The 22842-nt window shown below is 48.3% G+C and overlaps 1 protein-coding gene across 2 annotated transcripts; it reads right to left on the bottom strand.

The window, feature by feature from the left end:
* Positions 1-5519: 5519 nt before the first annotated feature.
* Positions 5520-21400, bottom strand: PDCD6 (programmed cell death 6). Of its 2 annotated transcripts, none has more exons than XM_079781113.1 (6): positions 21196-21400; positions 20147-20208; positions 14585-14629; positions 12874-13026; positions 8870-8979; positions 5520-6079 (listed from the first exon to the last, which is right to left on the bottom strand). In XM_079781113.1, the coding sequence occupies exons 1-6, from the start codon at positions 21300-21302 to the stop codon at positions 5981-5983; spliced, it is 576 nt and encodes a 191-aa protein (XP_079637239.1). In that variant the 5' UTR covers positions 21303-21400; the 3' UTR covers positions 5520-5980. The 2 variants fall into 2 exon arrangements, with proteins under 2 accessions (XP_079637239.1, XP_079637238.1); XM_079781112.1 differs by having other exon boundaries at positions 12868-13026; positions 21196-21399.
* Between the last annotated feature and the right edge of the window lie 1442 nt (positions 21401-22842).

Below are 22842 nucleotides of genomic sequence, written 5' to 3'. Positions count from 1 at the left end.
GTATTCTTTCTTTCTTAAAGGATCTGTTGGGTTTCTAATGGATGCAGTGTCTTCAGTCATCTCTGGGATGCCGGCTGTAGAGTGTAGGATTCTAAACACTTTAGTTGCCTTTTACAAATGTCAGGCCAGTGGTCGGCAAACTGCGGCTCTGTTGACTAATTAGTTTGCCGACCACTGCGTCAGGCGAACTCTGTGGGGCTTCATTCAGGAGGGAGCACTGCCCTGAACAGGCACTCTGAGGGGTGGGCGTGTTGGGTGGTGGGCATTGCAGGCATGGTCTCAGTATGGTTGTTCCTCTGACCTCCTGCCTGGGGCTGAGGGGCTTGTCCTGCAGGAACCCCCAGGACTCCCTCATCCCCTTGTGGGCAGCCCTCTGTCCCCTTTGCTGCCACTACCTTCCTGAGCCTTCCCAGGCTCTGCAGGGACTGGCACCTTCTCCCTTCTCCCCTGAATTGTCTGACCCCAACAACATTGCATTGTTGAAGGCAATGTCAAGAGGAACTTTCCATCTGAAAGCCTTCCTGAATTATTGGCAGCTAGTGTGACCTATTTAAAACATCCCTGCTGGCCTATGTGTCATCTGGTGGGAAAAGCTGACAGGTTAGACCTGCCCTCTGTACTCCCCATCTCCCAATGTGACATGGCAGAGTCAAAACTCCAACCTAACCACTGCCGATCATGTGATCTCTGCCAAATTATGGACCCTCACTGGGTTTCCATTTTCCTATCTATAAAACAGGTCAATCTAGACAATGGGTCAGAATAGAGATCCAGAAATAACCCCTTACTTGTGTGGTCAATGATGTTTGACAAGGGTGCCAAGGTGATTCGATGGGTAAAGAATAGTCTTTCCAACAAATGGTGGTGAGTTAATAGGGTCTCCACAGGCAAACAAAGTCAGACCCTTACCTCACACCTTGTGCAAAAATTAACTCAAAATGAACCAAAGACCTAAACTTAAAAGATAAAACTGTTAGAAGAACATGTAGGGGAAAAGCTTCATGATATTGGATTTGGCATTGATATCCCACATAATGACACCAAAAGCACAGGCAACAAAAGGAAAGAACACATTAAAATTTACAACTTTTGTGCACAAAGGACACTAACAAGAGTGAAAAGGCAACCTATCATAGAATGGGAGGAAAATAACCGCAAATCATATATCTGCTAAGGGATTAATATCCAGAATATATAAAGAGCTCCTACAATTCAAAAATAAAAAGTCAAACCACCATTTAAAAAATGGATAAAGGGCTTGAATAGACATTTAAAGAATATATACAAATAGCCAAAAAGCACATGGAAAGATGCATACATCACTGAACATTGGGGAAATGCAGATCAAACCACAATGAGATACCACCTCACACCCATTAGAATGGCCATTCTTTTTTTAAAAAGTGATGTGAAGTTGGAACCCTCTGCACTGTTGGTAGGAATGTAAGATGGTGCAGCCACTGTGGAAAGTAGTATGGAGGTTCCTCAAAAATTTAAACATAGGCCCTAGCTGGTTTGGTTCAGTGGATAGAGCATCAGCCTGCAGACTGAAGGGTCCCGGGTTCGATTCCGGTCAAGGGCACATGCCTGAGTTGTGGGCTCGATCCCCAGTGTGGGGTGTGCAGGAGGCAGCCAATCGATGATTCTCTCATCATTGATGTTTCTATCTCTCCCTCCCTCTCCCTTTCTCTCTGAAATCAATAAAAATATATTTAAAAAATAAAAAAATAATAAATTTAAACATAGAATTACCACATAATCCACCACTCCCGGGTATAAAACCAAAAGAATTGAAAGCAGGGACTTGAAGATATATTTATTTGTGCACCTACATTCACAGCAGCGTTACTTACAATGGCCAACAAATGAATGGATGAGCAAAATGTGGTACAGGTATACAATGGAATATTATTCAGTTTTAAAAAGGAAAATCTGGCAAATGCTGCAATATAGATTAACCTTGAAGATACTATGCTGAGTGAAATAAGCCAGTCACAAAAAGACAAATACTGTGATGTCCTTTATATGAGGTCCCTAGAGTCAATGAATTCAGAGACAGAAAGTAGATGGTAGGTACCAGCCTGGGCACAGGGATGGGGAGTTAGTGTTTCATGGGGACAGAATTTCATTTTGGGAAGATGGAAAAGTTCTGGAGATGATGTAGGTGACGGCTGCACAATGTGAATGTGCTTAACATCAACACTTAAAAATAGTAAAAATATAAATTTTATGTTTTGTATATTTTATCCCCACCCACCCCCCCACATACACACACACAAAAAGGTAAGATTCGCCACCTTTACCTATTTATCCACCAGGTATGTATGTTCCCACTCTTAAAGGCAGACATGTGCCAGCTTCCTGGAGCCTCTAGTCTATGAGGTCAGACACTGATTAAATAATCACATGCACACACTCATACACACGTGCACCACACTCACATGTGCATGCATAAGTCCACACTGCACTTAAGTGCTAGAGAAGCAGCGAACTCCAAGCTGGCTCCAGGCCCATCATGTGGTGTGAGGGGCTGTGTATGAGGAGGGCACACACCACCCAGCTCCTCAGGAACCTGCCATCCAGGGCAGCACGACTGCCCCTCCTAGTGGGCACCTTGGTCACAGGGGACAGGGGAGACCCAGCAGGGACTCCATGGGGACAGACTCAGCTACAGCAGGCAGAACGGATCTGACCTCTGCTCCACCTGCGACCTTCTCCCGCCCCAGGTGAGGAGTAACAGTCCCCATCTTGCCAGCTTGGGCCCTGGTGGTGACATCCCCCCTCTGTCCCCAGACCCCCACCTGCTCCCCTCGTTGGCCAGATTCATCTAGACTGGGACAGGTGACTCTCCCAGCTGGCAAAGGTGATTTCAGTGGTGACCTGGGTGGTGGCCAAGGTCAGGTGTCCTGACTGCTCTTCATGAAGAACTGGGCAAGAACTACAGTCTTGGGCAGATTGTTCATTTCTCTGGAAGTCAAATTAGGAGCTGAGTCAACACATGTTCAAATGGCAAGAGAGGAAGTCATGAGAGCACGTGACCGGGGACAGTGACCAGGGGACAGGAATGGGGGATGGAGATAGGGGACTTGGGACTGAGGACGGGCGACGGGGGTGGGGTGAAGGATGAGGGAGGAGTTATGGGGGGAAAGGAAGGGGAACCAGGGACAGGGACTGGGTACAGTGGTGGCCTCCGTGACTGCCAGGCCAGGCCATCTGCCGGCCGTGCTTCCTCTGCTCATCCCAACACCGGACTCCAAGGGGACCAGGTGCAGTTTGAGCAAAGCATCGTGATGAATGTGACGCTGCAGGTCAGTGTTTCCACTAGGGCGCCGTTGCCTCCCTACCACTGTCCCTGGTTTCTCAGTAGCTGCTGTAAATTCCAAGAGGGCAGGCCAGAACGAGGTGGCTGGAGTCCCTGAGGTGTGACCGCACTGCCCCCATGTGGCAGACTAACTGCTTGTGGGCTGCGCTTGGTGTCTACCTTCTGGCCCCTCTGCCAGGGCTTGCTCACCATCCTTCAGGTAGCCCTGCCCTCCAGCAGGACCCCTCCCCGCCTCCCCAAAGCTCACCTGCCTCTCTGGCCTTCCAGAGAGCAGGCTCGTGTCCCACCCCAGCCCTCAGTGGCTGCCCAACACCTCCCCGTTAACCATCCCCCACGCCCCCCCCCGTGCCCCCCACTCCTCACTGTGCCTCCACTGGCCAAACCTTTCACTCCCACTGAGGTCTGTGCCACACACCCGAGTATCAGTGCCAAATACCAGAGCACATCTGTAGCCTACCTGATAGTATCTTCACCACACACCTGCACTTTACCTGAGTATCTGCATCATACACCTGAGCACATCTGTACTTTAATATCTGCACCACACCTGAGCCCATCTGTACCTTACATGAATCTGCACCATCCGCCTGTGAGTTGCTGAGAAGACCCACACTATTTTCATACAGGAACTGCTCTTTCTGCCAATGAGGGAAGATAAGACCTTAACCCACCTACAATCCGATCTTCTCTTTGTAAGTGTCCATCTTCCCATCCCTAATCCCGTTCGACATCATACAATCTCTTCAGTGGCTGGTAGTGTGAGAGAACAGGTCTCTCAGCATCCAGCCTGTATGGCATCGAATGATCCTTGAAGATTAAGCCCATGTACCTAGGGGAAGGTGTCTTACCAACGCCTGAACTGCCATTGCTCCAAGATCAGCTCAAGGAGTCCCGTTTCCTGGGAGTCAGGCTGAATCCAGGGCCCCAGGTGCTGCAGATGCAGGGTGGGTGGGGGAAGTGGGTGGACTGGGAAAGCCAGCATCTGGATGAGGCACAGAGCACAGTGAGGCTAGGCTAGTGGTGATGCCTGCTGCCCTCACCCTAAGTTGGGGTCTTTACAGGCCTGGGATCAAGGGAGAAATGGTGTGGTGTCATCCACAGGCTCCTCCAGTAGCCAGTGTGTGGCACGGGAATGGGGACAGGGAAGCTGCAGAAGTTACTGGTGCAGGGGGTGTGGGTATGGGATTAGATGGAGGTGTTGAATCCAACGTGTTCATGAGAACCCAAGAAGTCACCTGAGCACCTGGATGTGTGGGACTCACCAAGTGGGTTCTAGGGTCTGAAGGCCACTTGTAGTTGCAAATTTGGGGCTCGGGGTCAGGGGATTGACTTCGCTTAAGTAGAACTTGGGGTCATGTGCTGGTGCTGTGTCATGAGTGTCGACATCCAGAGGCACCCAACGTGAAAAGGAGTGGAAATCCTGAGACCCCTGTGGACCCTGCTGCACTGAGCTCACAAGGCCAGTCTCTGAGCCCCACAGATTCTCATCAGTGACGTCCTCATCCCTCCATCAGATACCACAGATAAGAAACCCACACCCTCCCCAGGTCCCCACATCCCCAACCAGCAAGGTGCCCAATCACAGACACGCAGGGCCACCCAATTTCTGACAACCACCCAGAACCCAAATATCCACACATGCCCCCCAAATTATGGTCTGGGAAACACACTGAAAAGGGGGGAGTGCCCTGGCCAGTGTGGCTCAGTTGGTTGAGCACTGTTCTATGAACTGAGAGGTCACCAGTTCAATTCCCGGTCAGGGCACATGCCCAGGTTATGGGCTCAATTCCCAGTAGGAGGCAGTCGATTAATGTTTCTCACAACCATGTTTCACTCTCTCTCTCTTCTTCTCTAAAAAAATTAATAAAAATGTATTTTAAAAAGGGGGGGAGGGGCAGAAACAGCCTAAAGCAATTCCATGAGTGGCAGGGCCAAGGGTCATGGGCACTCACTTCATTTTCATGTTTGAAAACAGACCATAACAGGGTAGAGTGAATCATTAGTAAATGACAAACATGCCTCTAAACTACATTTGGATTTTTCTATTCAAAGAAGTTCTATGAAATTTAAACACACTCCTGTAAGAGGACAAATTATATCTAAGCATTTTCACAAGTGAGTCGTGCGGACACCCAAAAATACCTCAAGGTGTCCCGAGCCCCTTGAAACTCCCCTCGTGAGCACATCAGAGATGGCCTGCGACAAGGAGTACATTGCTTTATTGCTTACCTTGCATATTCAAATGAATACAATAAACCCCTTTTAAAAAGTAAGGCACATGAAAAGCCTTCTGTGCAAGTTCTGTATTATTTTAAAATTCCTATTGGCTAATAAAAGTATTTCCACTATAGAATTGGAGCTACATAGAAAAGCACATGATCAATGTTTGACATGCAGAATACCTGAAACATTATCATATCTTACCTCATGGCACAATTAAACAGTCCCAAATCAAATGCCTGTATCTGAATAACAGTATGACTATTGTTACAACCGCAAAAATGTTAATCCAATTATCCACATATGTACAGTTAGGTCCCCAAATATTAACTATATAAAGACAACTGCATTTGTGCTCCGTTTCACTAACGGTAAGAGATTTGGCATTTTCAGTCTTTTTTTCCCCGAAGTCATGTTGCTATTTGTAAAAGGCCAGTGTTATACGATGCTGAAGACCATGGAGAGATACTGTTCATATGACACCTGAATCCAGCCGTCCTGATCTGTATCGTAGCGTCTGAATATATCTGTCAATCTCTGAGGAAGAAAACCACAGGCATTTAGATTTTTATATTAAAGGAACAAAGTAAATTTGGCAAAAAGACATTTAGGAACCCAATTTCAGCAGCACTCATGTTTCCACATTCCCTAACTGATGAAACCAGCACAGGGAGGCACGTGTGGGGGATCCTTGCCTGATCCCAGGGCCCCTCCCTAAGAACCTGCCCCAGCAGGTGAGGGCCAGCACACATCATGCAAGGGCAGGTCTCCCTTTGCCAGCTCAGGGTCCATCCTGCGCCCCCCTCCCATCCTCCTGTCTGCCGATCCCCCACCCCAGGGCTCCACCTTAATTTATTCATAAGCCTGACCATCCAGGTCAGGTCAGGAGCAGGAGACCACCAGTACTCAAAGGCAGGACAGTCAGGTAAGGGCTGCCCCAGAGGACAGGGCTGCAACCACAACAGATTCTGAAGAATTATAATGACAAGAGAAGAAAACAACACCCAGGTTCATTATGCCCTGGGTGTCCAGCCACCTGCCCAGGGCGGGGCCCTAAGAAAGGCTGGAGCCTGGCCATGTGGGCCGCGCCTGCTGCAGTCTCCTCAGGGCTCCCCTCGGGGTCAGCCAGGAGCATCCCAGCATGTGTGCAAGACAGCGGCAGAGACCACCTAACTCTGGCTTGAAGAACAATGGGCAATCTTTCTTTCTCCTTTTGATTTTTTTTAATTTATTGATTTTAGATAGAGAGGAAAGGAGGGAGGGAGGGAGAGGAAAAAAGGAAAGAGGAAGAGAGAGAAAGAAACATGAATTTGTTGTTTCACTTATTTATGCATTCACTGGCTGATGCTTATATGTGCCCTGACAAAGAATCGAACACACAAGCCTGGCATATCAGGACGACACTCTAGCCAACTGAGCTACCCGGCCAGGTCTGGGCAATCTTTCTTTATGTTTTAATTGTATTTCTCTAAGATTTCTACAAATTTTCATGCAATTTTATCAGAAACAATTTTCGAAAAGCCTTTTTCTTTTCGAAAAGAGGCAGGACGAGGAATCTATTTTCCAGGCTTTTTACTTGTGGCCTGCAGTTTTCTTTTCGATGCCTCACCTCTTTCCAGCATTTAGGTCAGTGATGGGCAACCTTTTGAGCTTGGTGTGTCAAACTTCGCCAAAAAACTGAGCATAACTCGGGTAGTGTGTCACTTTGAGGAAAAAACATTATTTCGCAAATGTTTCATCCTCAGGAGCAGCAAATGTTTCATCCTCGGCATGCGGCCGCCTCAGCGGCCGCATGTCATCAGAAATGGCTACGCGTGTCAGTGCTGACACGCGTGTCATAGGTTCGCCATCACTGATTTAGGGTCATTCTGGAAGGGTGGGTGGGACTAGAAACTGGCAATGAGGCCCCAGGCATAGCTGGAAGCCTGCCTGGAGGCAGTGGCTGGCCTGTCCTCAGCCCCCGGGGAGCTTCTCGGGGATTCATCGCATCACCTCAGCTGCTGAGCCTATATGCAGTACCTTTGCTCAGGCAGAAATACAAAGATCAGATGTTTACTACAGGCCATAACCTCAAATGAAAGTCCTGATTCTAAAGCAAATCAGATACAGACCCTAATGAGATTTTACACTGCACCTTTCCTGGTGTGTTCAAACTGCTAACACATCACTCAGCCTCACAGACCCCGAGGCAGAACGAGGTCAGGCTCTCCTGGTCCCAGAGATCTGAAGCATAAGAGTTAACAAACCTGGATCTGGAGAGACCAACCCACCAGATTCACCAGTAAAGAAATCAGAAAAACGTCACTTTTGACTGACCTATCATTTGAACGGGAAAATTAAAAAAATGTGAGAATGTCTTCAAAAATTCCAAACTGCATTAAAAAACCTCATGCTGTTCACACCTTCAGTGGATCCTAAAGCTGACAAGATGAAACCTCCACTTGGATTCAAGTTGCAATGACTTATCTTCTAGAGATGGGCTCTACTGAAATATTAATGGAAAAACACTCTTTTCCATAAGTGGAATTTGCTCCAGAATAATGCCGGGTGGGGGTTATAGTTGTTATAATTCAATGGCATGGGTGATAATGTTGAATCTGAGACTGGGTTCATTTTACTGGTGTCTCTGCTACTGTTATTTTTTGGGGAAATTTGTCATAATAAAAATTTTGAAAGATATAAGTTTATTAGTTCTAAAGCTTAAAATATATGGAACTCGGATCCCTACCTAGAAACAGGAGCAGGGACCTAGAAACAGGGTGGCAACAGCCGGCACAAGATAGATTATTCTTCTGTCTTAAGAGGGTGTCTCTGGGTGGGCTCGTTAAGCTCTGCACTTAATTCTCTTGGAGGGAAAGTGTGAGGCCGTAGGGTGGACATCTCAGAAACGTGTGGGAAAATGGGACGGGCAGCGGTCAGCAACTCAAGAGTTGCACCAACACCACACAAGGACCCAAGAGCTTGGAAGCCAGGTTGGGGATTTAGAGCTCACCTCAACACAGGAAGGCAGGACAGAGGGAAGGCCACATGGAAAGTTTACCCATTTCCTCAGAATAAAAATACAACAAAAATAGCAGAGTAAACATGTAAATAACCCACTGGATATGGGACAACAACCTCTTCTGAATGGACTGCTTTATAATATTTGCAGGGGGAGAAAGAGCACTACTGTTTACACCTCTGTGTAACAGAAAAAAATACTGTAGATACTTCTCCAAAGACAAGACTAACTTTTAGAAGATCCAGGAACTAATTTCATGTGTCTGACTCCACTAAATCCCAAATTCCAGAATGGCACTTCCCTTTCTCTCCAAGGAGCCCAATTACCTGCAAGACGATGCAGCCCTGGATGAAGTCGTCAAAGGCGATCTGTCCCCGTCCTTGTCTGTCAAACTTTCGAATGAGGATGTCATGAAACTGGTCAGAGAGCCGGTAGCCTTGAAAGGGAATCAGAGTAAATAGGGTGCCAGGAGAGGGCGCTTCCTTCAGTATCCCGCTCGCCTCAGATACATGCCTCTTATCACAGCTCAGGATAAACGGTCTGGGCTGGGGAGGGAACACACAGCACACATTTATCCCAACGCACTCAGCTACGCCAGTCACTCAGCGGTGACCAAGGCTGGCAGGCCAGAGCATCTCCCTGGAGGGGGAGGAGTAACTGGAGGCGTGACCACAATGTGAGTTGAAGGATCCCGTGAACTCACTAGTTCGAATCACACTGAACTCCGCAAGGTGGCTATCCTACAGACCACCCCACAGGGCAGCCAGGACCAGTTTCTTGAATGCAGCGCAGTGATCATTTTAAAAAGCGCTATAGCTCTGGCCAGGTGGCTCAGCTAGTTGGAGCGTGATCCCGTACACCAAAAGGTTGTGGGTTTGATCCCCACTCAAGGCACTCATGGGAGGCAACTGATCAATATTTCCCTGTCACTTTGATGTTTTCTCTCTCCTTCCCCCTTCCTCTCTCTAAAATCAATAAAAACATATCTTCTGGTGAGGATTTTTTAAAAGCCCTTTACCGACAGACTTTATTACATTTTTTAACCTAGATATGAAAGTTCTGAATGATTCAGCTGCCCTGGGTTAACTCATTACTAGAGAATCCCGTTTTGAAAGATAAAATATCACTGACATCTTCCAATTAAACGAAATGTAAACCTAAGGAAACAGACTCATTGACAGATATTTCCCCATAGAAATGAACTGATTAGGAAACTGAACATTACAAGGAGTAAGGTAGCCTCTCAAAGTTCAAAACTACTACAGGTTCATCCAATGTTACACAGAGGGTCACTGATTCCGTTTGCAATTTACTAGATGTGTCTTGAAAAGATCTCCAGCAGGAAGGTGGCTCTGGAGACGGGGGACACCCCTGGGGGCCAACTAAACCAGGACACCTACTGCCTTCCCCTTCCTCCCCTCGTCATACCACTACCTGTATGACCATGGTATCCTTACTTAGTCAGGAGACAAGATCCAGGTGCCAAAATATTTTTACTGATTTTCAGTCTTGCTTCAGTCTTTGCAAGGAATGTACACCCACTGTCTGAGTGAATTTCACAGTTAATTACCTGTATGAACACTTAACACTTTACTGAAAAAGATTCAAACATGCAAGCATGTGATGGTACCTTTCTGAGTGGCCAGTGTGCTTTGCACGTCTGTGACTTACATCCAGGGCCCCCCTCCCTGCAAGCTGAGTAGAAGCCAGGATGCCCGACTTAGTCAGAAAGCGACAGCTGCCACTCCTCCTGCCCCTATGATTCTCATCTCCTCACACCAGCACGTGTGCCTGTGGTCAGGTAAGACAGGCCAAGGCTGGTGAGGGCTGACCTTAGGACACAGTGAAAAGGCCGTGCCCATTCAGGGTGCAATGGTCTCCTGCCCGACTGGGAAAGGACAGATAAGGTTGTAACAATGACACAGTAACTCCACAATCTACGACAAGGGAAGCAACTTGTATCACCCCTGGCGTTAACTTCCAGTGTCCCTGGTCCTCAATATTACTGCAGGGAAACAAAAGTGAAGGAAGACAGACTAGAAAAATAAATGATGTACAAGCCATGGAAAGAATATTTATCCGAGAGGCCAAAATCTGGGAGCAGTCAGTTCTCTACGAGGTCCTTCCAGTGAAAATCCAAGTAACAATAATTAAAAGGAGGTGCCCTCTGCTCATGGCCCGGCCCCCACAGACTGGGGCCCTGGTCGGGACTGGCTGCCCTTCAAACCTGGAGTGCTGGCACAGTGCCTCACCCTGACCTGTGGCTGAGCACCTTTCTGCTTTAGCATAAAATGGGGACAAAAAAATGCAGCAAAAAGATGGAAACGAGTGATAAGTTTAAGGTTCATTACACTTTCACAAAGTTTTCATAATAAACACTGCACTGGCTCAGTGGCCGCCAGGGCCGGGCGGAGGAAAGGGAAGTTGGGCACAGTGGAGCTGCCCGAGGCCTTTAGTGCTGAGTAAACTCCACAACGCGCTGGCGAGTGAGGGCTAGGCCTTGTGCACGTTCTCCTTTCCACGTCTCTGTTCATGGCATATAGCACCTACTAATAAAAATTTTTAAATGAATGGACTATTAAATCCAGAATGTGTGCTAGTCAATCACACAGCATTGCCAGGGTTGGCCTGAGACACCCCATGGAGCTGACAAAGGTCAGAGGGCACCATAGTGCTCAAGCCCCTGACTCCCTCAAGCCTCTGCTGAGCTAAAATCATCCCCCTCTGACCCAAGGCAAGATACTTATTCTTAGGGGTCAAGACTGAAGGGAACTTTTTGCTTCTGTGGCACATTTCCTAAGTTACAACAGAAAATCTTCCAAAATAATCAACACGGGAAAATGATGACAATGTTTCTTCCACAGAAAACAAGGCTTCAGAGAAGCCCTGTGGGAAAAAAATCAAGAACCAATCACAGGAAGAAACTTTTTGGAATAACTGAAGAAATGCTGCAAAAGAATATTTACTTCCTCCAGAAAAACACTCAGAAGTCAGGAAAATCTCAGCACCAACAGCGGGAGGGCCTGCGCAGCTCCGCCACAGCCGCAGACACCCTGGTTCTGACCCGGACTGGGAGGCTGAGAGTCTTTCCACATGAGCTCCAGGGACCCGGAGGTCACAGCACTAAGTAAAAGGAGGGCTCTGGGCCTCGCCAGGTTAAAAAATGCAGTTCTGTGTTCCGTGATACACCTGAGGTCACTGGACTAGAAATCACTCCTAGGATCTGGGCTCCTCCCACGTTGTCCCCAGCCAGGCAGGCCCCTGGCTCCTTCCCCAGGCCCCCATCAGTCTCCCACCTAAGGGCAGAGCAAGATTAGTTGCATTCTGAGTTCCAACCCTAAGAACCTGAGGTCCACGTCTTGCCCAAACTCTGACCACACCTGGTGAGTTTCAAACAGACTTCCTGTGCCATCATACAGCCCCCACCTGGTACTATGTCTGAGTTTATAAGGCAAGAAAAGAAAGCGATAGAAAGAGAAGACAGTCATAAAGTACATGACCAGAGAAAAATGGAGAGGGCAGGACCATGTTAACCATATTATTAAAACTCGAAATACCTAGAAAATAGTACATTATAATCTAAGTTTTATTTTCTTCTGGAAGGCATTTATAAGAAACCTTTTAAGAAAAACATAGAAGGGGTTTTGTAATATGGGCCCACTGAACACTCAGCCAAGTAAAATTGTCTCAAATTAGAATCTCAGTGTAACTTCAAACCTTGAACAAGACCCCAACATTTCAGTTTTTCCTCTACAAAAAAAATCCCAACTCCCCCTCAGATCCATGCATGGGCATTAGAGGTCTGCTGACCCACTCTGGAAAGGTACCATGGGCACACTCCTCACGGCACGGCATGGCACGGCACACACACACTCCGACACGCACTTGAGAATGGGAGCTCGCGCTGCCTCTAATGTTCTACCTGAGGCCCTAGATATGCGCTAGAGCCTTAGGGAATTGTCACTTATGGGTATTTTATCATCTTTCTGTGTATTTTGATGTTTCATGGAATATACGCTACCCTACACTATCTATTTCACTTTAAATTGTTTCAAAGCTACATTCTCAATGTGCTTGTGACGTCATTCCAATTCACAAAAGATAAAACGATTGCATAGCCCCTATCTCATTTTGGATGAAAAACTGCATTTAAAAGATGCATAAAAGTCTCCTCCAATAATATAAAAATATAAGTCTGTGTAATGTAAACAAAATTTCACATAGACTGGGTTAAAAAATCAGTAAGTTAAACAAAGTAAAAGAACTTCAATGGTACCTAGGTTCCAAAATGAAACATGCTACACAATCAAGGTAAGTGAATTACCAAAACCTGAAAGTGCTTGCTTGAGCTCGTTCTTGTCAATCATCCCCGAGTTGTCCCTGTCGTAGGTGCGGAAGACATTCTGCCAGTCCGTGATGTACTTCCAGACGCCTGTGAACTCGCTGAAGTTCACACCAGCCTTGTTCTCACGGTCAAACATTGCTGAGAAAAAAAGGAGCATTAAGTGGTGCCCAATAAATGGAATCTCGATGTTAATCAGCAAGAAACACAGTCACAGCAGTTACCTCCCCAGCATGGCACTCAGCCAGCGAATCCCTAAGTGTTGCTAATCATGCTCATTGGCTGAGTCAGGGGCAAGATCACCTCTGTTGGGGTGGGGCAGGGGGACTGTCACCCAGCCACAGCCCCCCATGAAAAAGAAAATTGAAGCAACACACACTATGAGCCACAATAAAAAGGATACTTTACACTGAAGTAGGTTCTACAGAAGCACGGCCACTGGTGGGTGCTCTGAAGATGCCAGAGCTAAGTGCCCCTTACTCCAAGCTCCTAGTTCTGGGCCTAGAACATGGGGCCCCCTCCATTTCCCAGGACCGACATCCTCCAGCGGAGGCCACTCAATGAGAAAGAGATTCTATTGGCTTCAATGTTTTCTTAGACCTGCCTTTCATTTTAAAAAAAAAAAAAAAACCATCCCAATTCCAGGTCCAAATACAAAAGAACTACCACTATACGTACATAAAATTGCAAAATGACTGCCCTGGCTGGTGTAGTTCAGTGGCTAGAGCATCAGCCTGCACACCAGAGGGTCTCAGGTTCGATTCCTGGTCAAGTGCACATACCTGGATTGCAGATCCGATCCCTGCCCCCAGTTGGGGCCCATGTGGGAGGCAACCAATCAATGTGTCTCTGTCACATCGATATTTCTCTCTCTTTCTCTCTTTCTCTCTCTCTCTCTCTCTCTCTCTCTCTCTCTCTCTCTCTCTCTCCCCTCTCCCACCTCCCACCTCCCATCTCCCTCCCACTCTCTCTAAAATCAATGGGAAAAAATATATCCTTACTCAGGTGAGGATTTTTAAAAATCTATTAAAGAATTTACGCCCTGACTGGTTTGGCTCAGTGGATAGCGTCAGCCTGTGGACTGAAGGGTCCCGGGTTTGATTCAAATCAAGGGTATGTACCTTGGTTGCGGGCACGTCCCCAGTGGGGGGTGTGCAGGAGGCGGCTGATAAATGTTTCTCTCTCATCAGTGTTTCTAACTCTCTATCCCTCTCCCTTCCTCTCCCTAAAAAATCAATAAAATATATATTTTTTAAAAAGAATTTGCAAAATGACTAAAATATCTGATATAAAAACTCCGTCTGAATTATTGCCATAAAGAAAATGATAAATCATATGGTGTCTCTTTAGGCAAGGAGATGATGGAAACCTATAGCCTGAATGCTCTCAGTTTGGTCAGAAGTACACTACATTCAGTGAACTTTCATGTAATAAAAAATCTGGGGATTGCTCCAGTCAGTGGTTACACAGGATAAAGGCTGCATGTGGGGCGTGTAGTCGGGTGTGTTCATGAAATCTTCAGGGTGGGAAGGAATGATCGGACGTAAATTGACAGTAAAGAGTCAGTGAGGGGACAGAAGGGCGGGATAAAGGCCCACACCTGACTGGAGTTCAGGGAGAATAAGGCAGGAAGCACACGCTGTACCAGCAGCCCACCCCTGCCTGCCTGCACAGGCCGGACGCCGGCGCCCTTACTTACATATGATTGACCTGACAGTCACAGGATTAAATGGAGTCCAGGTGCCTGAAAACAAACAGGAACTGAAATAAGAGAGAGCGATCTGTACCTTTATTGATTTTTACACTCAGCAAAAACAAAGTCAAAAAATGTTTTTAATGTGAGGGAAAGCAGTATCTCTGCCCATCCCCCACTTATATAAAAAGACCCCCCCTCCTTTAAATACATACACACACACACACACACACACACACACACACACACACTTTCAGTTCTGGGTGGCACACAGAGATCCACTCCCGACCTTTGAGCTGCCGAGGGCTGGAGAGTCTGCAGGTGCCACGTCGCACACTCAGGGACACTGGGCCCTGCAGCACCTCCCAAGTGCCACTCCCACCCAACTCAGGGCTGTGCAGGCTTCTCTCACCCTCACACGTGCCCCTCCAAATACATGCACACCCTCCGCCCAACTCCTACCCCCCATTTAAGCCTTGGGTGAAATGCTTCCTCAGGGAGCTTTTGCTGGATGCCCCACACTCCAGGTCGCTAAGGTAACTCCATATGCTCTGCCCGCACCTTCTGACTGTCCCTTCAGACACCTGCAACGGCCATTATTCCAAGAAAGCCAGTCCTCCCAAGAGAATAGGGGCTCACCGGCCCCTGGGCATGACACACGAGTGCTGGACAGCACCTGTGTGCAGGTGTCAAAGACCTTTGGGAAAGGTAGGCAGGAGTATGTATAGAAAGGTATGAGGAAGTCAGTATTATTAGAAACCAGTATAAAAAGAAAACTATGTTAGGAAAATTCCACATACAGGGGACTCTCACTGCTTCACCCGTGCCTGCTGTCCCCTCCCTCCCTTAGTGGCTCCATGCAATGAACTGGTTTTCACAGAAGCCAGAAACCACAGGCACCCACTGGAATCCCTTCCTTCCGTCCTGTTCCCTCCACCTGAAGCAGACTAAGTGGCCATAGGGGAAGAGATGCGAGTTTGGGCTAAACTGAGCTGACTATGCAGAGCTGGAGGGGTTTCAGAGATGAGGCTGCACCCACAGTCCATCCCAACCCCGGCCGTCAGCAAACGGCTTGGTGGAACAAGTGTTCAACAAGAGCAGTGCAAGTAAACTATTCAATAAGGCTGCAAAACAGGCACTCTCGTGGTGAGTGCACAGATGGCGCACCTCAGAGAGGTAGGCCCGGGGGACCCAACTGTGCTGGGGAGCCTGAGGATTGGAGGGTCTGGGGCTGAATCAATGATGGAGAGACCTGGAAGGTGGAACCATGGCTATAGACATCCTTTCGTCCTTGTTAACCAAATGGGACCTAACTCTCTACAGAAACCAGGGGCAATAACAACAGCCAACAGGTAACTGACTCCTTGTTGGGTGCCAGTCCTGTGGCCTGGTTCCCAGGCTACATCAAAGCTTACCAACCCACAATGAAGCCTAAATGCAATGTGCAGACATTTCACATTTTGGTTATATTAAGCATTAAATGCACCTGAGTGTCAGCCTGAAAACCTAAACAGGTTTCTGCAGGAAATCACACTGCAATGCCAATAAAGCAATTTCAACAGCACTTGCTGAAGGCAGAGGACACATCCTATAGGTGGGTTTTGTCCACAAGCCCTTCTCCTCCAGCGAGCCTCTATCCCAGGTTTCCTGGGCCAGCTGCAAATTCAAACATTCCCATCTGTTCTTCCCAGTAACCACAGAGTCCGGGAATATTTGAAGCAACAGATTTCCTGTCAGACTTCTCCATAGAAATATATGTTCACTATATGTATAAGTCTTGTCTCCACTTCATCTCAACCAAAGAAAATAGAAACATACTATTATTTCTCCTGTAAAGTGAATACTCAACGTTTCACCGATAATTTGGGAGCAGTACCAAAACCTTAAGCAATGATGCACGAATGGTGTGCTTACGGAACAGGCTGCCATCTGCAGGGTGGCCGGTCAGTCATCACTGGGGGCTTCAGCGTTCTCCCAATTAAACTCCAAGTACATAAATGAATTTAGGAATTTATATCTGCTCCCTTCTCGACAGGAGAAATCCCACTCTGCTCTGTGATAATATATTCTGTGTTTTTACTCTCCAAAGAGTTTTCTTTCTTGAAATTATGTCCTATTAACCACAAATTTTGGTTGATGTAGACTTTAGAGATGGTGAAGGGTTAAGTCCTTACAACATCTTGCATAGGAACAACTGAAACACCTAAGTACTTGGAATCTTTTTTGGGGGGAAAACACACTTCCCTTCATCACTGGCGATCTGCGCTTCCCTACAGCAGACCCAGAGTCCAGCTGTCCTGGGCTGTTCTGCCAGAGGAACTTGTGAGGAGGGGGTGGAAGCACCACAGGGTCCGGATGCGGTTCAACGCATGGTGTGTGAGGACGTTGGTGCCTCTTCAGGTTCAGCAAAATCCTACATTTCACCAGTCATCTTCCATTACGGCTTCAAATAGCTATGGAAATATGGCCTTTCTGAAAAGCCATCTGAAGACTGACCAACAGTACAATGCCTACACTCTTTGATCTGATAAATGCCCCTTTTAGAAAAACTCTGGGTCCAATCACTGCAGTAGTTACATTAGTGAAAATGAAAACAATCTAAGTGTCTAAGGTGAACACTGTAAACTCCATTCCGGTAGATCCGACAGTGTCTTGCAGTTCTGGACCAGGCAGGGTGGGAGCTGATGGAGATGGGCTTGGCTGGAGGGGAAAAGGGATCTCAACTTCCAGTCATCCTGTTTTTACATACACCCAAAGACAGAGACCAGAAATGCTGACCTGCCCAAGTCCAACCTTCCTTGTTTCTATCTGAAACTCTGGTGGGTTTCTAGGAAGAGCAGATGTGACAGGCTGTACTGAGGGTCCCCAGACCCCTCTCAGGCTCAACAACTAGCTAGGACGACAACATTCATGGTCAGTTTGTTAGAGCAAAAGGACAGAGAGTAAGACCAGGAAAGGCATGAGGACAAGTCTGGGGGAGACCAGGCACTGCTTCCAGAGCCCCCATGAACTCACACAGGACAACGGCTGACGACACACATAAAGTGTTGTCCACCAGGGAAGCTCTCCTGAGCCTGGAGTCCAGGGTTTCTCTTGGGGATCAGTCACGGAAGCTCCAGATGCCAAGAGAAGACAGGTGCTTGCCATCCCCAAACTCTCAGTGTGAATTATCCAAGCAAATGGATGCAATGATCAGTCAGAACATTCCAGAGGCGGCCATCATCCAACAGACCCTTCCTGGAAACGTGTAGGCTCTGAGTAACCCAGTCTGCCGAGTCAGCCCTCAACCCCATACAGGCAGATGGGGCTGGGGGCGAATCTCACTCCCTCTGCTGCATCTGGGCAACAAGCACCATCACCCACGACACTGGGCTGAGGCAGGATAGGGATGCAACTGTAGGGGCTATCTGCTTGGATGGTCTCATTTCTTCAAATATGGGCTCCTCAAGATAGGAGCAAAATATTTTATATTTTGATAAAAATACCTTAAAATATGAATTACTATTTTTTAAAGCATAGCTAAAAATGCCTCCTCAAAAAACATCAATATCTTATGTTAAAGCAAACCTTAAAGCACAAAAAAGGGGCTAGAGCAAATTTTTTAAAAAACACCTAAAAGTCAAGATAGTTTGTGAAAGGTTATTTTAAAACCAAGGCACAAGAACAGTCCTCTCTCTCTTCAAACCCACTGACCACACATGTCCTGAGAGCAGTCATTTTTGGAGGCTTTCGTACAAAGGACTCAGTGTGTGGGACCTACAAAAGCCCTTTTCCAAGGTGGTTTCAGCTCGACTTTTAACAGGGAGCATGCCAAACCACAGGTCTAACTAAAGTGAGAGGCTACGCTGTTCTGTAACTTCAGTTTCCCACCAGCAATAAACTAATTAAAATGATTTTCTGAAATAGCCCAAAGTCCAGTTCTAACATGAAAACAAAAGCCCATTCCTGGGAGAAAAATCAGAACTGAAAATAATTTCTACTATCTCAGCTACAGGAACTCAAGGAGGAGTGAAAAGAACCGACGTTGTCTACCTAGTAACCTGCTGGCCCTCATTTAGGAGGAGACAGCTACAAAAATGTTTATAGGAGAAGGAGAGAAAGGAACACACCGAAGAAAAAGAAATGCTGTTCAGAGGGGGCGGGGCACACACTGATGTGGGAGGAAAGGGGTTGGAAGGCTGGCTGGATGGGTGGAGCCCACCTTACAGGGAGGAGAGGCACGCATTCTAAACAGAAGGAGCAGGGACTCCAGGCTGAGAGGGACACCGCAGGGCACTAGGAGCATTAGGTGGTCACCTACATGAAGAGACAGGTGGGGAAGCACCAGGGTCAGTGAGGGCCTTTCTGAGCAGTAAACCTGAGACGAATGTGGGCGGCAGCCCTGCTGTGCACCAGCACTGTGCCCACATGTAGTGGATGCTCAGTAGGTGATAACCATCTCATCACTGTCATTAGGAAAAGAAAAGCCATCAAAGACTCGAGCTGGCTCTTTGGCCAGTAACAGTGGCAGTTACACCACGATTCCTCATCCCAGAAACAATATGAGCCCTTGCTTGGTGCCAGGCTCACAGCAGTGTTCTGCATGCATTTTCTCAATTTACCGGCCCAGTAACTGTGGGACACAGCTCCAGAAAGGTCAAGTCCTTGCTCAGGGCCACATTCCTAGAACTGGTAAAGCCAGAATTTGAATCCAGGCAGGATGACCCCAGTAACCCCACCGAGCCCACCCCTTCCAGCAACTGAGGGTATTTGACCATCACTCTCAACTAAACAGATTTCACACAAACCTGGACTGCCCTCTCAAACCTTGTAGCAAATGAACAAAAGGGGATGTCCTAATGGATCACGAATCAGTCCTCACTCACTGCAAAAAAGCTCAAAAGAAAAGCCTTAGCCAGTAGGGCACTCTCACTGTGGGACATCTTTAACATCTGATCACAATTAACATATGATGTGAAGAAATCATCCATTTAGGTCAACGCTTAGGAAGTTTTAACCCAGGATTTGCCAGACTGTAGCCTGCTGGTTTTCAGTGCTCTGGATAGCTCTCTAGTTAACCCTGTCTTCTACGTGGCTAGTGTTACTCTAATAGTACTTCCCCAATTAATCAAGTTGAAATGGGCAAAAACTCAACTCCTTAGAGAGCCGGCAACACACCACCCACAAGAGCTGTAACCCTCATCCCTATCTGAGTGCCTATAATTCTGCCACTGACAAGACCACCTCCCCACAGTCCGGTGGCCTCTGGCACCTTTGTAATCCCCTCCAGAAGGGTCGCAAAGAATACCTAAAAAATTCAATGATCTTCAAACACCTGAAAGATATCTGCTGTACAAAGCTAAACTTCCTATCCCTCCCAAAAACCTACCCTCCAACCCGCGTTTCTCTACCAGTGTTTCCCTATGCTCATCCACACAGTTGTTCCGAAAGGCATTTGGAGTGGCACTGACAAAAACCAAGAAACCATTTGGCAAAATAAATCAGCAGCACCTCCACCACGTGCCAATAATAACAGTTAGGTGTGTCAGGCTTGCAGTGTATTAGTCCTGATGGCCCGGTCCCACTCACCATTGGAGAGTGCTTGCTGAAGCTCATTGTCGGATATTACCCCGCTTCTGTCTTTATCAACCCTACAAAATCAAGACCAATTCAGCTGGTGATTAACAGTGTATGAAAAGCAAATCATGGCAAGCACAAACGTTTAACCCCACTGACCATCCTACATTAGTTCTGGCATGTTCCTTCCTTTCACTGTGTTCTGCCTCTGGAGCTCCTTCACCCAGCCGAAGCACTCCACCTGCTAAAGTCCACGTTGGTTCTCCCCAAAGTGGCCTAGTCATTTTTTCACTCTCGTTTTCCTCTACCAGGTCTTTCTCTTTGATTATCCCTTGACCTGAGTTATGCCTGCACCAGTTTCTCTCTTTTTCCTTTCTCTCAATCAAGTCATTCCCTGACCATGAGTCACTCAATTTTCCCCCTTCATTCACCGGAAGGACGGCCATGGTCAGAAGAAGCTCAGGTAAAAGAGCACCTGTCCCGGCGGCCATCACGTTCCAGCTTCTTTCCTGACTGCTGCCATTTTAATAGTGCTGGAGCAGAGTCTTGTTTCTGTTTATCTAAAACTAGCATCGCCAGGAGACTCTCCCGGAGGAGCAAGAACCCGCCCCTCAACTGCGGGCACTCGGCTGTTAGGGGGTGGGGGGTGAAGGCAGAGCTCCAGGGAGTCTACGGAAGGCGCCACACCTCGGGAGGGGCCGGTGCGAAGGAGGGGCCCGCGGCGAGGGAGAAGCCCTGAGACAAAACGGGACACAGGGCGTGGGACAGGAGGGGAGTGAGCAGAGCGGAGGACTCGGGAAAAGTTAGGGGGGTAGGGGAAGAAGGATGGGGCAGGAGGCCAGGAGGCCAGGGGAAGGCTGGGGGAGGCGGAGCAGAGACCGGGTAGAGCCGGGGAAGAGGAAAAGGTGGAAAATGGAGCAGGAGACTATGGAGAGGCCGGGGGTGGTCCGAGTGCAATCTGGGGAGAGGCGGGGGCGGGAGGGGGGGGGGGATGGGGCTGGAGGCCGGGAAGAGGAGCGGAGCCGGCGGACTCCCGTAAGCGCCCGCGCGCCCGATCTCACCTCTGGAAGACGTTCCACAGGAAGCTCTGGTCCGGCAGCGCCGCGCCCACGGGTGGGCCGGGGCTTGGGCCGGTCCCGGGGCCCGGGCGGTAGGGGTAGGCGGCCATGGGCCCAGGTATGCAGCTAGACTGGGGAGTCAGAGGCTACACGGAACGCCTCGGGGTAGCTCCACTTCCGCCTCTGTTGGGGGCGTGGCCTGCAGTTACGTCACTTCTGGGGGCAACAGGAAGTGCGAGTCTCCGGGAAGGTCACTGGGCCTGACGCTGCCAATCCCCTCGCGGCCCCGTTGCCAGGCAACGCCGGAGTCAAGCGGCTCCTGGGTGCCAGCGGCCTCTGGGTACCGCTTGCGTCAGCCTTGCAGCGCGCACGCGAGGGGCGGAAGGGGCTCCACTTGGGCACGTTTAATTCCTGCACCAAAAAAAGGCGTGAAAGCGTATGCTATCGAGGGGAGAACGTGCGTGGGATACCCTTGTGTTCTCAGGGTTTTCCAGTCCCTGTCCCCGCCCGCTTCCTCAAGTCGGGTCCCCGTGCGCTTTTCCCGGGCCTCACCAGCGGCTCTCCAGTGCCTGGGTACCCCGGAACCCTCACGCTCCCGCAGGCTTGTCGCCTTCTCCCGGTAATTGACACCGACCTCAACTGGACGGTGGTACGATTCGGAGCGTTTTTAGCGAGGTCCCCGCTTAAGGGCACTCGCGTCCCCGTTCTGTCCGCCTGCCTTGCCCCTCCCACCCAGGTCCGGACTCTGAATTTGTTCCAGTGCGTTCACAGACTTGCAGCTTCGCAGGTTTTTTAAATTCTTGACTCAGTGATCGCTGACTTGTTTCATCCTCAGAGCTGGGAAGGACCAGGAGCCAAGGACATGACCTTTTATCGGAGGCACCTGAGACTTTGCTCCCTGTGGACAGGAATCCATTATTCAGCACTCTGGGCACAGCTGCAGATCATTCTCCTAACTGTTACCCTCTGTCCCACTTAACACAAGGCTACACGCTGGAGAGTTCCTTCAAATCCTACAAAGAAATTAAGGTATTCTGTGACTTTGGCATTCACCTAAGGTATTAATCCTCAAACCTCTTCAACAATGTGGATTTTTTTCTGATTCAGTGAATTAAGTGGTTTCTAGTTTTCTCATATTCACATCACTTGTTGAATAGTCCTGCCTTTGATTTTCCAGTCCAATTTGTAAGTGCTCCGGTACAGTATACACAGGAAAACTTCAGCAAGAAACGTCTGGGCGGCTGCAGAGGGCCCCTGCCTCCCTCTCTCCAGCGGCACTGGTTCCACCAACCCTTGGCCGAGTCTCCAGGCTGGATTGGCACAGCCAACACCATCTGAGGGGCTTAGAAGGGCCCCATTCTATCTTCTGTTTAGTTCTACGGGTGGGAAACGATTCATTCGTGGTAAGAACCACTTACTGGATGCTTACAATGAGCTAGAATCTACCCTAGTGTTGGTTCCTTTATGCAATCCTCATATCAGCACCTGGTAGTACCAAGGTCCACATTTTATTGAGAAAACCATGGCTGGCCTAAGGTCAAACAGGCAATTGATTCTGCCTTCTCTTCCTGCATTACCTCAGTGGTGGCAAGACTGACTCTTAAAAGGGACAGTACTAGGAAATAAAGGTTTCTATAAAAATCACCCCTG

The sequence above is a fragment of the Cnephaeus nilssonii genome (assembly GCF_951640355.1).
Source record: "Cnephaeus nilssonii genome assembly, chromosome: 2".
Taxonomy (NCBI): Eukaryota; Metazoa; Chordata; class Mammalia; order Chiroptera; family Vespertilionidae; genus Cnephaeus; species Cnephaeus nilssonii.
Note: the sequence above shows the minus strand (reverse complement) of the source record. Positions and strands in the feature narration are given on the sequence as shown.